The sequence below is a fragment of the Emydura macquarii genome, unplaced genomic scaffold (genome assembly GCF_026122565.2).
Source record: "Emydura macquarii macquarii isolate MOO-44397 ecotype Brisbane River unplaced genomic scaffold, CSIRO-AGI_Emac_v2 contig_3506, whole genome shotgun sequence".
NCBI lineage: Eukaryota > Metazoa > Chordata > Testudines > Chelidae > Emydura > Emydura macquarii.
In genome coordinates this window covers 11,061,513-11,075,118 of record NW_027133643.1, presented here as the reverse complement: position 1 = coordinate 11,075,118, position 13,606 = coordinate 11,061,513, and the positions used below count along the sequence as shown (strand labels likewise).

General features: G+C 42.3%; 1 protein-coding gene across 3 annotated transcripts in view; it reads right to left on the bottom strand.

Moving 5' to 3' along the window:
• The window catches only part of DNAJC6 (DnaJ heat shock protein family (Hsp40) member C6), a 72,251-nt gene extending 60,177 nt beyond the window's left edge, over positions 1-12,074 (bottom strand). For 2 of the 3 annotated variants that reach the window (XM_067535527.1, XM_067535528.1), the window contains exon 1: positions 581-806. In XM_067535527.1, coding sequence (XP_067391628.1) covers positions 581-806 — 226 coding nt within the window. Of the gene's footprint in view, positions 1-580; positions 807-11,965 lie in introns of those variants that run through there. The other variant, XM_067535530.1, reaches the window with a different exon arrangement.
• Positions 12,075-13,606: the final 1,532 nt, after the last annotated feature.

Below are 13,606 nucleotides of genomic sequence, written 5' to 3'. Positions count from 1 at the left end.
AGTTAATCCATGCTTACACCACAGCATCTTCAGGACAGTGGTTTCCTGTTTCGTATATTTAGCTACAGAACAGCACAATGCCTTTCTCATTTAGATAATGAGCTCCCTCCTAAGCACCCTCCTTGAAAAGATGGGAAATGCCCAGGTTGCATGCTAATGCATGCATGCTAATGAACACACATACATGAATGAGCATAAATGAACATACGTTTTCTTCCTTAGGGTTTCACCCCCCCAAAAAAAAAGGTTTTCTACCAATCCAACGGTGTCAGCAGCCCCTTCCTCCCCGCCCCACCCCATGAACACCACAGGGGTCCCGCCAGCCCTTCACCAGGCAGCAGGGCAGAGCCGCCGGCTGTGTGTATTCATTTGCCAGCTAAGGTTTCCTCTGCACAGACGCCGGTGGGGAGGGAGGACACCCGGTGCGGCCGGCCCCTCCCCGCGGCCGGTGCCTGGCTGGGCCGGGGCCGCTGAGCCGCCGCCGGCGGGAGCGGGAAGGTGGGTCTGTAACCCGACACCGCAACGCCGCGCCCGCCCTTTGTGCGGGCAGCGGCCCGCGGGCGACGTTACAGCCCCTTACCTGAGCTGTCCATGGTGCTGCTGCTGCTGCCGCCGCCGCCGTCGCGAGGCTGCTGCTGCCGCTGCCGGGCCGGGCTCCGGGCTGCGGCCAACACGGCCGGGATCACCCCTGGCTTGCCGCCGCCGGCTCGCTCCTTGCCGCCGAAGTCACCGTTGCTCTCCACCAGCTGCAAAGATTCGTAGCCGTCATTGCCGGGCTTTTTCCGGTAGCTCCCGAGGAGGCTCATGGGCGAGTCTGAGGAGGGGGGGAGCGTCTCCGCGGCCACGGGCAGGGAAATCACCTGCGGCCTCGCTCGCCTTCCCGGGCGGCGGGGCGGGGCGGCAGCCACACGCGCCGAGAGGGGCTGCCAGGAGTAGCCCCAGCAGGGCCCTGGCCGCTGGGCGTGGGCAGCCGGCTCGGCGCGGGGACACCACCGGAGCGGCCTTCGCACAGCGCTCCCCGGCGGCCGCCTCGGAGCAGCGCTGGGGGCTCGGCTCCCCTTGGCCCGGAGCCAGCCCCTCTCCGGAGCCCGGGCCCGGAAGCAATCCAGGGGGCGCCTAGGCCGGCCAGCTCCCCGCCTCCCGCCGCCGCCGCCGCGCGGCACCGAGAGAGGCGAAGGGAGGGGCACGCATGGCGGCAGGCACGGCAGGGGCTGAGGGGGAGCCGGGCCGGGCCGCTCAGCGTGGGGGGAGGGCGGGCGTTAAAAGGCCTCATGACTCCTGGCTGAGCCGAAGGCTGACGAAGCCTGTTAACCCCCTGGTAGAAGGGTTGGATGGGGGGCAGTGCCAGCCTGTTCACGGCAGCGGTTTAGAAATTCCGTCCCCCACACATGTATTATTTTATCTACACACACACACACACCTGTATGATTATTTTATATTCTCTACTCATGTCTTCTCCACTCCTTATTCTGAGTCCCATTCTCTTTCAGCAAATCAAGGAATTTAAAAAAAATAAATAAAAAAATTGAGCAATAGCTCTGCCTCAGAGACACTCATTCATCTCCAGGGGTTCTCAAAGTTTGTTGTTTTTTTGTTTTGTTTTGTTTTTTTGCTAGGACCCGCTTTGAAAATATATCGGTGTGACGACCCCCCTCTCCCACTTCCACGCTGTGCCATCCTTACTGGCGTGCATGGGGGCTGACAGCTCATGACCACCAATTTGAGAACTCCATTCTAACCTAACCACGCCAAGGATTGCAAAACCACAAACAAACTGCAGGCACTAGCACTGCCAGGACACTTGGACCAAAAAAAAACAAAAAAACCCTCAAACAACTGACACCTGGCCATCCTATCCATGTCAACTTTCTTGCCACAGGGTTTATACTAAATTGATAGTGGCAGGAATGCATATACATTTTTTAAATGTTGGCTTTCTCCCTTCCCCCTCCTCTCCACTCCCCGATAAATTTGAGGAGAGTTTATTTTGTTTGTGAAAGGTGCCGATTTGTTAGCCCCGGATCATGAAATCCTGACTTTATTCGCTGACTGAAGATTTATTCACATCTTGAAGATGTGCTTTAGCCCTGTTGTAGAGTAGGGCAAGTGCCCCTGTGCTGAGACTGCTAGACAAATCACTAGTTCATGCCAACTGTAATGGTGGATTTTGTAGTGTGGATATGTGTCCCCTTTGGCTGGCCTGAGACAACCCAAGCTGATTTCATATAGACCAAGAGCCCATCAGATGAGATCAACGCAGGGTAGGAAGGAAGGCCTAGTGTTTAGTACTCTGGACTGGGACTCAAAAGACCTGTGTTCAGGTCTTGGTTCAGATACAGACTTCTTGTGGGACCCTAGGCAAGTCACTTAATCTCTCTTCCCCAGCTGTAAAAAATGGTGATATTTCCTTACTGTACAGGGATATTGTCTCAATATAAACCATTAAAGATTGTGAGATGCTCAGATATTAACTATGGTGCTGAAGCCTATATTAGTATCTAGATGCAGAGACTGCCAACCCAGACTGGTTTAGAACAAATAGGCTAGTAGTTAATAATAAAAATAAAAAAATTCTATCTTCTGTTTGCTCTGTCCAGTTTATTTTTAGACATTTCTATAAATGGACTTCCCACTGTAAAGCACAGAAGATTGTCCTTGAACAATACACTAGTCACATGTTGCTCTGCATTTATATTTTAAACACCCTAGGTAGTTCACATTTTAGTTATGTCAGTTTGTTGTGGTCTAGAAGCATTAAATTTAACATACAGAATGTAAAAAAAAAAAAATGAAGAGTTGAGCAATGATGAAGTTTGCACAGCCTACCAAAGCAACCAGTAATCTTATTGCTGTACATGTTAATCCCCACAACCTGCCCTACTTGTTGTTTCATCACCATTTGAACACAGAAAAACACTTTTTAAAAAATTTTGTTTTCTGATAAAGCAATAGTCATGAAAGCAGTAATGCCATGCAGAAATTCTATAGCAATTCCCACAATTTGAGGAGTTAAAGACACTTTTCTTTCAACCTTATACTTAACACTCCAGGAGAGTGAGCAACTGGTACAATCATAACTTATTATGTACTATTGATTGTATTACTCATCAAATTCTATACTGCCAGGTATAGAAGATTCTAGTCCACAGATGCACCTATGCAAGAACACACAGATCTGAAAGTGACAAAATAAAGCTGACAGTCTCCAAACATATAATTTGGAATGAAAATCAAGACTAATTCTGCAGTAGGTTTATATAAGTTCTTCCCCTTCATTATACTGTTACCAGACATTTAAATATTTGACACTGTAGGAAGTGAAATGCAGAGAGCAAATTTTACCTATATGCTTCATGTGAGAAATATGATGACCAGAAACCAATCTGAATATCCAGTAGAGCAAAATTCATGGTTTTGAGGGGTTTTTCAGTTAATCTTGACTGGATATGTACAATGCTGAGAGAGACACCTCCCAGTAGGCAGCCAGAAATCCTGAATGATTCCTACATCAGCCTAATGCAAGATGTGAAATTCTGTACAGTCAAGGTGGATTCATATCCATTTTCTTTATTCAGAAATACCAAACTGATGTCCCTGGTCAAAGTGCTACTATTCAATTTTTGCAGTGTTTTCTGAAAGTGTTCATGGTCATGTTAGTCCTTGAAAAAAGCCTAGACCAAGTTGGAGTGGAATAGCCATGGTAGCAGCTGCCCCACTCAAAGAAGTGGGGCATCTACCTTGTTTAAGCAGACTGTTACCTAATGCACGTACTGAACTGTTTTCTATTATCTCTGTCCATTTGTAGCCCAAGAACATCAAGGTGGAGCCAGACACTAAATCTTAACTCATCCTGTGACAAGTAAATACTGAGAGTGTCTACTAGATACTCCAATACACAGCCTTTCCCGCTATAAAATGAAGTGGGAACCTTACTTTTAAGTCATTTTTCATTAAACAGTTTCACTGCAAGAAGAGGTTCACTGTAGCTGGAACTGTAGCTTGCACTTCACTGTGCACTGGAACAATTTGACATTTGCTTTATACTTCATTAGAAATGGAATTTCACTATATTCAAGTTTATCTGGTTCCACTGAAATCTGCAGCACATGTTTTTCTGGCCCAGCATTTACATTTCCAGTATCTAACCCTATGATTTTACAGGCATGTTGCACTTATATTAGACAAAGCTTAATACATGATTCTTCTATCAGTTTTTTCCCTCACATTTTGTAAAAGGGGGGGATCATATTCTTCCCTCCCCTGCCCTAAGACTTGTGAATCCACAGAAGGATCCATCCTCTATGCATGGATCCTCTCCTTTTATTATTATTGATTTTTATTTCCTTTTTTTTTTTTTTTTTAAACCACCATAGAGCCTAGCAGCCCCAGTCATGGACAGGGATCCCATTGTGCTAGGCACTGTACAAACACAGAACAAAAGAGCTCATGGTCATCTATGGTGAAAAATAGGGGGAAAAGGGTGCCAGCTGTCTCCACAGTACCACCATTAGTTCCACCACTTTTCTGCAGAGGCCCTTTCACAGGGTGGGATTTGACCAGGATGGTGATGGCCGAATGTTCAGTGAGGCCTGGCCACAGGGATATGCATCATGCCCCGTGGACAGCTTAAAGAATAGATAATGCGGTCTAGGGCCATATAATTTTTTCCCCAGAGATTCCCTTATACGATGGAGTGCAGGAGGAGCAGCCAAGACTGGTCCTTGGTATCATAGTTACAGGGGAAAAGGAGAATGATATTTGTCCTCCTTTCAGGTCTCTATAGGATCAGGAGTGCCATATAAGAGTTAAGAATCATTATCTACATCATGCAGAATTTCCAAAAACAGTAGCACAAGAGAAACACGGCACACTAGGAAAGCTCATTAAAAGCATCAGGATTTATTGAGCAAGTAATATTAACTCTGAGATAGATGGTATATTCACGTTTGAACACAAATGGCCTAAGGTGCCATATTATATATATATATATATATTAGTATGGGTATTGATAACAACATACTAGAGAGGCAGCATGCTCCAGTAGCTAGGACACGGGACTGAGAGTAATAAGAAATAGCCTCTATTCCCTCCTCTGTCACTGACCTGCTGTGTGACCTTGGGCAAGTCAATTCACCTTTCTGTGCCTTCAATTCTTTGTCTTGTCGACTGCAAGCTCTTCAGGGCAGAGATTATGGGTTACATTAGATCATGAGAACAGCTATACTGGGTCAGACCAATGTCCATATAGGCCAGCATCCTGTCTTTCAGCAGTGGCCGGTACCAGAGGCTTCAAAGGGAATGAACAGAACAGGGCAACTATCAAGCAATCCATCCCTTGTCATCCAGTCCCAGCCTCTGGCAGTCAGAGGCTTAGGGTATGTCTACACTGCAATTAGGCACCCACGACTGGCCCATTCCAGCTGACTCAGGCTCATGGGGCTCAGGCAAAGGGGCTCTTTATTTTCAGTGTAGACATTTGGGCTTGGGCTGCAGCCTGAGCTTTGGAACCGTCCCACCTCACAAGGTCCTAGAGCTCAGGCTCCAGCTCGAGCCTGAACATCTACATTGCAATTAAACAGCCTCGTAGCTTAAGCCCCGCAAGCCCAAATCAGTTGGCACAGGCCAGCCACGGGTTTTTAATTGCAGCGTAGACATACCCCGAGGTACACCCAGAGCATGGGGTTGCAATCCCTGACCATCTTGGCCAATAGCTATTGATGGACTTATCCATCATGAATTTATCTAATCCTTTTTTGAACCCAGTTATAGTTTTGGCTTTCACAGCATCTCCTGGCAACAAGTTCCACAGGCTGACTGTGCTTTGGGTGAAGAAATACTTCCTTATGATTGTTTTAAATCTGGTGCCTATTAATTTCATCGGGTGATCCTTGATTCTTGTGTTATGTGTTTATACAGTGCTTCATACAATGCACCCAAATCTCAGTTGGAACCTTTAGGCAATACAATTAAATGTATGCTCTCAATTCTTCAGCGATATATTTAAGCTGTACAGTGCTAAGAAATACATGACTCAATTTAACAGAGATACAAGTTGAAAGTTAGATATCTTAAACAACTCCTTTACAAAATAAATTTTATCCATAGAAAATATTTATCAGCCCAAAAGTTATTCCACTATGAACAGTGCTAACACATCACATTGCATACATGCTTCCAGAGACCAGAGGTTTCTGAAGTGAGTGCATGAACTGTAACTGACTCCTTTTACAGATGAACATAGGTGGAAAAGTAGTGGTGTGTTTTGTATTGTTGGGCACAGAAAAGTGATAGATATGCTAATTTATAGGGGGCCAGCTCCAGTTCTTTTAAAATAATTTTTTTTTAAACAGAGTAAAATTAAATGCAACCCCAAATCTTTTTTTTTTCTTCTTCTTATTTCACTAAACATTTGCCCCAGATTTTTAACTCATCTTTCTCAAATATGGAACGTAAAAGTTCAACTAATAATATTCCTCTCCGTCTCCAAACACCAACTTGTCTTTTGTTAAAAGCCTGCATTTGGAAGAACTTAGTTAACCATGCTATGTAATTTCCTTCCATCTTGCCCTAAAATAGGATATTACACATACACTTAACTAGTAACACTGGTCATGAACAATGCACATAAGTTAGTATAACAGATAGATGGCTAACCCAATATCCTAACGGCTGATAAACAGGTTGCTCTCTCACTCTCTCTGGTTTATAGAGGTGAGGGCTGTGAGCGAAGCCTGAGAAAAACTGATTAAAGTCTATGGCAACTCAAAATAAGACTAGCTAATTTCATATCTGAATATTTCCCTGGACTCTATTCACCTTTAAATATACAAAAAAAGTGCATGTATCAATATAGTATTTACATAGGATATTCATTCCCTTTTGTTAGGCTCTCTGTAACGTACAAAAAAGTTTTCCTGAAAGTATAACTCATTTGTATTCTCAAATAGTAAATTAAATTTGCTCTAAAAGCTGTTTAAGATATGTTTTTGTTTCTTCCATCAATGTAGTTCAGAGCTCTAATACACATGCAATAAGGAACTGAGAATCAGAACAAAGCCAGCCTTGGCTACAAAAATTTATGGTTGAAGTTTGTGACTAAATTCTATATTTAGAAGAGAGAGTTGAACAAAAGGTGTGTACTTTAAGGAAAATCACTTTGCATCCTACATCATGAACTAATTGTTGCTTTGATTACTACATTCAAGTCCTTATTCATTATTCTGTTTTAAACAGCGAAAGCAAGTGGGTGAATTTTGGAGGGCACTGTTGAAATAGTCTCATATTTCAACACACACAGGGCTAGTCACCAAAAGCTGTTCTACTCATTAAGGGCCTGATCCTGCTCCCACTGAAGCAAACAGAAAAGTTCCCTTCAATGGGAGCCGAATCCAACAGCTTCATCCAAAGCATGAGTCTTTCCACTGACTTCAGTGGGCACTGGATCAGGCCCCAAATGAGACTGAATTTACATCGATGTTTAATATGCCTGTGTTTTGTGGAATACAGTCCTTACAAAGAATGCAGCTTTTCCATATATTATGTCCTCAGTTTCCACTGATATGGCCCTCTCTGGTTGTTCCAGCAGATAGCTCGCATTTCTAGCAATGCCCTGTGAATGAAGCTCATTAAAGTACACTCAGCTTTTTCATTCACCATCTGAAGAGTCTCCAGCTACTAATCCTATTTCAGTTTCAGCCAGTGAGGCCTAATGAGGCTTTTTCCATGGATACCTTGTGTCACAGCATCTTTATTTGAGAACATATGAGCAAAAAAGGAATAACCAAATTGATGGTCTTTAAAGTAGCCCTTTTTGTGGCAAACTACTGCACCCAAGGGTTGCCCAAACCACTAAAGAAATTACTGTCTGCAGCATTAAGAGGGAAGGCCTAGGATAGCAAATAATGTAGAAGACAGATGACATTGTCAAAAGATAGAATCCTTACAGCAATTCTGCCCTTAGGTGCTTGTGACTCAAATTTTGAGACTCTGAAGTTCTCAGTAGCAGTACCTGGAAATCATCCCTGGAAATGCTTATTCAATCAGAAACCCCAGATCAAACAAGAAGTCCCATTGAACTCAATAGGACTACCCACATGAGTAAAGATTTGCTGGATGATGCCCTTAATCTGGCAACCCAGTGGCCCTGCATGTAAAATCTGTGCCATCCTCCGAGGAAGAGAACTCCCCTTAGTGAAAATAATTAGTTTAATAAATATAAGAGGAGAACAACACATAGCTTTCCCCATGTTAAATGTTTAAGGTACTTAGCATTTACAGCATAGAAGCTAGTACCTATTAGACAGTGAGAGATTGTATTCCATCTATTCCCATTTTGTTATTTTGATGTTTAGTGTAGTTAGACTGCAAGAATTTAGCATAGTTAAGATTCATAATTTTTGGAAAGTTTGTAGAATCCTGACTAGGATTAATAACGCTACCTAATCTAACTCTTTTATATTAATACCACATTCATCTCAATGGTATCTGAACTGCATCATTTATATGGTAAAAGTCCAATCTGCTGAGATCCTGGCTGTCTGTTCTCAATACCATACAGAATTAGAGTCCAAGACTGGGTTGGCGTTCTCTTTCAGACTATTTCAAAAACACGGTCTCTAGTAGCAGTCATTAGTGAAGCAATCTTTTTTTTATTTTTACACCCTTTTAAAAAAATATAAAAAAGCATGACACTTTTCTTCTTCGGCTATAATTTAGCACTGTAGAGAATTTCATTTTTTACTCAAACAATTGGATGCCCCTTGAACACTAGAAAAATACTACTTTATTTCTTTAATTAAAAATAAAATTAAAACCTCCCAAATTGAAATATTAGTTCCGCTCATGCACATCAGTTCTGTTTCTCAAGGCTCTATCGGAATGTTTGAATAGCACATATATTTTATATGCACCCATCTCAGAGATACACAGCTGCTGCATGGGACTTGAGCTGCATGATCTGCATGTTCTGTAGCCCTTCACAGTAATAGTAAGATGTGCCTCTATTTGAGTTATTGGAGGACTTGCGCTAGAGCTTCCAGGTTCTCAACTGCATGGTAGAAAGCTGGAAGCCCTAGCCCTAAGACAGTCTGTGGCTAGCCAGGAACCGCAGATTCTGGCAGCCCAGGCTCACCAGCAGCCCACCAGGTGAGCTGGAAGGAAACCAGGCAGGTTTCTAATAGAAAGCTGCCTGTGTTTGGCAGAAGATTGTTGAAATCAAACTGTTTCTGCAAAACATTTTGATTTACATGAATTGGCATTTTCCAACAAACAAATGTTTCACTGGAAAATGCCAGGCCAGCACTACCTAATCCACATTCTTGTCATTATCATCCATGGTACAATAGGTAAAAATTTCAAAAGTGACTAAGTTGCATTCACATGTCACTCTTGAAAATGCGACTTAGGCTCCAAAGTCAGCTAGGTGCATTAGAAAATTTTACTCTATATCTAAATTCAGGCCCTGATCCTGTAAACCAATTAATGTGGGCAGATCCTAGGCCCAAGCAGAGTTCTATTGACATCAGTGGTGCTACACAGGGGACCTTCCACGAAGATCTAATTACATGGCGAAGGCCTTAGATTATGGGTTCTGTGGTACAAGGAGCTATGCACACTTATGGCACTTTATGGGTAACAGAATTGCCACCAAACCACAGGAATACCTGAATGGCAGACTGTATCAAAACAACATGTATAGACTGAGAACACAAGCCCATAAATTAAATTATAATTGTACTCATCAACTCATAGACTTTAAGGTCAGATCATCATGATCATCAGTCATGCACATTGCAGGCCACAGAACCTCACCCACACATTCCTGTAATAGACCTCTAACCTCTGGCTGAGATACTGGAGTCAATTCATGATTTAAAGACTTCAAGATACAGAGAATCCATCATTTACACTAATTTAAACCTGCAAGTGATCCATGCCCCATGCTGCAGAGGAAGGTGAAAACCCCAAGGGTCTCTGCCAATTTGACCCAGGGGAAAATTCCTTCCTGACCCCAAATATGGCGATCAGTTAAACCCTGAGTATCTGAGCAAAATCTACCAGCCAGACACCTGGGAAAGAATTCTCTGTAGTAACTCAGAACCCTTCCCATCACAAGTCACTGGAGATATTTGCTGCTAGCTGTTGCAGATCAGCGACATGCCATTATAGGCAGGCTCATCATATCATTCCCTCCATAAGCTTATCATGCTCAGTCTTGAAGCCAATTAGGGTTTTTGCCCCCCACTACTCCTCTGGGAAGGTTGTTCCAGAACTTCATTCCTCTGATGGTTAGAAAGCTTCATCTAATTTCAAGCTTAAACTTGTTGATGCCCAGTTTATATCATTTGTCCATATACATGGGATACTGATAGAACAATCAAATGCCAGTAATAAAATTAAAGTAAAGGAGCTTTAGAAGTATTGGCTCATCTCGTGTAAGAAATACAAGAGGACTGCCTATTATAGGTTTTGTTTGGAATGCTCCTCTCATCAAAACTGAGTTTTCCACTCTTTCCACGATTCTTTGGTTTCCTTCTCCTTAGTTCCCTTCTTGTTACCCTTGTTTTCCTTCTCATATATTCCCTAGATTTTTTTCTATTAAACTATCCTTACTTCTGCACAAATTATTTCTGAAAGTCCTCTTATTTGAAGAGTTGTTTCTAGTTAATTTCAGCCTGCATTTCACCCTTAGACTTTAGTTGCCCAAAAGAGAACATTTCTCTCACACACTCTCTCATTTGTATGTGGGGGAAAAAAATCAGTGATTGCTATGCAGTGGCTGACACTAGCAAAGGTTTGTAAGGTATATTTTGAAGACATTTCCTGTAGAAGTATGTAACAACACTGCTGTCCATAAGGTGTTTCCACAACAAACTGTTTTACATAAAATGTCATTTCTACCAAATGACCTTTACTGTACCATTAAAAAAGCGTATTGTTAAATTAAACACAGAGTGTATATGCTAAAGTTATGTTACACATCAGAGCCAGACCATCATAACCAAGTACATTCTGATCTGAATTAAGGCTATACATTGCCCTTGTTTCCTCATTCAAACACTGTATGGGCCTCTGTCATCAGTTCCCTCCACACCAGTAAGGATTGTCTACTTTGACATTCAAATGTATTACCACCATTACACTACCACCAGTGCCACTCAACCAATGAGAGCTCTAGTATAGGCTCCAGCAGCTGCCTGCATTTTTAGCAATGTCTCATGTCCACTTCCACCCAGAGCAGATCTAACATAGCAGTTAAAAAAGCTAGCTTCTGGTCGTCTATCTTAGAACTCCCACTCTCACTATAATTGGTGAAGCTGCATCAGTGGTAGTGTAATGATGAGAAATTAAGGGGGAAAAAACATGTAGGTGCATCTTGTATGTTACAATGCTTAGGCACAGTAGCCACAGCTCATAAGTCTTGATTTATTTTATTATTATTATTTATGTGCCTTTATTGCTCATTTAAGACAAAATAAACATTTAAAGATTAACACACAACTGTATTTAAGGGTAATTCTTAAGACACAGATTTCCCTCTTTATTGCATTTATTTTTCTGCCTTTCAGTCACCTATTTATTGTAACTTTAAAAGATTATGTACTAAACAAACCAAACAAGATATAACCCAACCAAATTGGCAGGCTGAGTGCCTGACATGGCAGTTTTCCCTCTGCACGAGGCTTACTACCAAAGAGAATGAAAGGGAAAGTAACTTATGCAGTCTTTTAAATCCTAGGAAAATTCAATGTGAGGAAAGGGTAGCAGTGTACTAAACGAAAGCTGCACCATTCTGGATTAACATTTATAAACCAATTCCAGTTCATCAAGAGGTTACATATTACAAAGGTACCTCCATTTCCTTTCTCCCACCTTCAACATAAATGTAAAACCTTTATAGCTATGTTCTTTCAGTCCTCATAGGGTGGGGAACAAGCTCTTACAACTACTTTCCAGAGACACTTACCTCAACGCTTTCCTTGTCTAAAACCAGCACAGAAAGAGAATGCTCTCCATGAGCTGGCCTGCAATAACTTTTCTTCAAAGGCAGTCAGACCCAGGTGGATTGTGGGTAGCACACAGGCTCTAGCTCAGCAGCCAATGTCTCCAATATATATAAAGTTTCAGGAAGATCCTCCCTCTCCTAGGAGCCTTACCCAGAATTCTTATGTCCAAGCCATACCTACAGTGAATTTTCACTGAGGTTAGTAGGAGCTTTGTATGAGAGTCTCTGTCTTGCCAAGAGATTGCAACACTAACTTATGCTCCAATAAACACACAGTTAACTGATAAAATATAAATACAAGCACCACCCTATATCAATGAACACCTAACACACTCCTGTGGTGGAAGCTATGCGTAGAAAGGAAGCAGGGTCTTGGGGTTAAGGTATAGGCCCAGGAGCCAGGCCATCTGGATTCTGTTCCTGGTTCTGATACAAAGTATGCATGTGACACAGGATGACTCACTTAATTTCTCTGTGCCTCAGTTTCCTCATCTGCAAAATAGAGCTAATACACCCCTCCTTCATGGGGTGTTCTGAGACTTCATTAATCACTGGTGAGGTGCTATACATTGGCCAATAATATTGATGCAGATGCACTACTCACAGGGTTAGTACGTGAAGAGTGTTTCCAATAAAATTTTAATTTTTAGAAAGTTTGTCACTGGAAAATAGATCCCTTTTTCTTTTGGAGCCAGTCTAGTACCAAATTATAAGGCTAGGTAGGATCTGGTGATCTGAACCCTTGTTCCCCTTCCCCTTGTAATTCAGAACAGTTTGAATGGCTGTTCCTGTTTCATCCATCTCTAGTGAAAGGTAAATGCAGAGCTGAGGAATGTTTCAGATTTGCCTTTGAACACTGAGACAATTGATTCATGCATTAAACATTTGTTTTCCCATATCAGATGAAGCCTGGAGTGCCTACTGTAGCAAAGTATAAAAACAAACAAGGATCTCAAAAGCCTTGTTGATGTTCAAAACAGGTGAAATATTGCAAAAAATATTTACAAACATTTGGTCAAATAAAAGCCATGAATTCACTTAGGTGGGTATTCCTGGCCCTTATTAGTTTTCCACAAACATTTGTATCCGTGAGTTTTGGTTAGCAAGAATATTCAGGGAAAGAAAGCAAGCATCACAAACACACTTGCAAGTGGACTCACTCAAGGACCGGAAGTGTTCATTGCCATCTTGCAGTTTGAGTGCGATTCAATCAGGGAGCAGAACCACTCCCATGTGACTTAGAGTGTTTGTGGTAAGAGGTTGCTCGCTTAAGCCTTGACAAGTAGGTTCACAAGTCATCCACACACAGAAATGTTTGTCTAAACTATCTGTCAAATAATTTAACACGTTTGTAAAAATCTACATCTACACAAGAATGAGTCATAAAAAGAGCAAACGGCGAGTTTAATCAAAAATGACTTTCTGAATATCTGGCCCAGCTCTACTAAGAATCTTTAAAACAATATATCTGATTATGAAATGCTTCTAATCCTCTTTCCCTAGTGGGTAGGAGAGGTCATGAATCAGCATTCCCATCACAATCCTCATCAATATCCAGCTTGAGCCAGGGAAGCTAATGATCCAACCAGCAGACCAAACCAG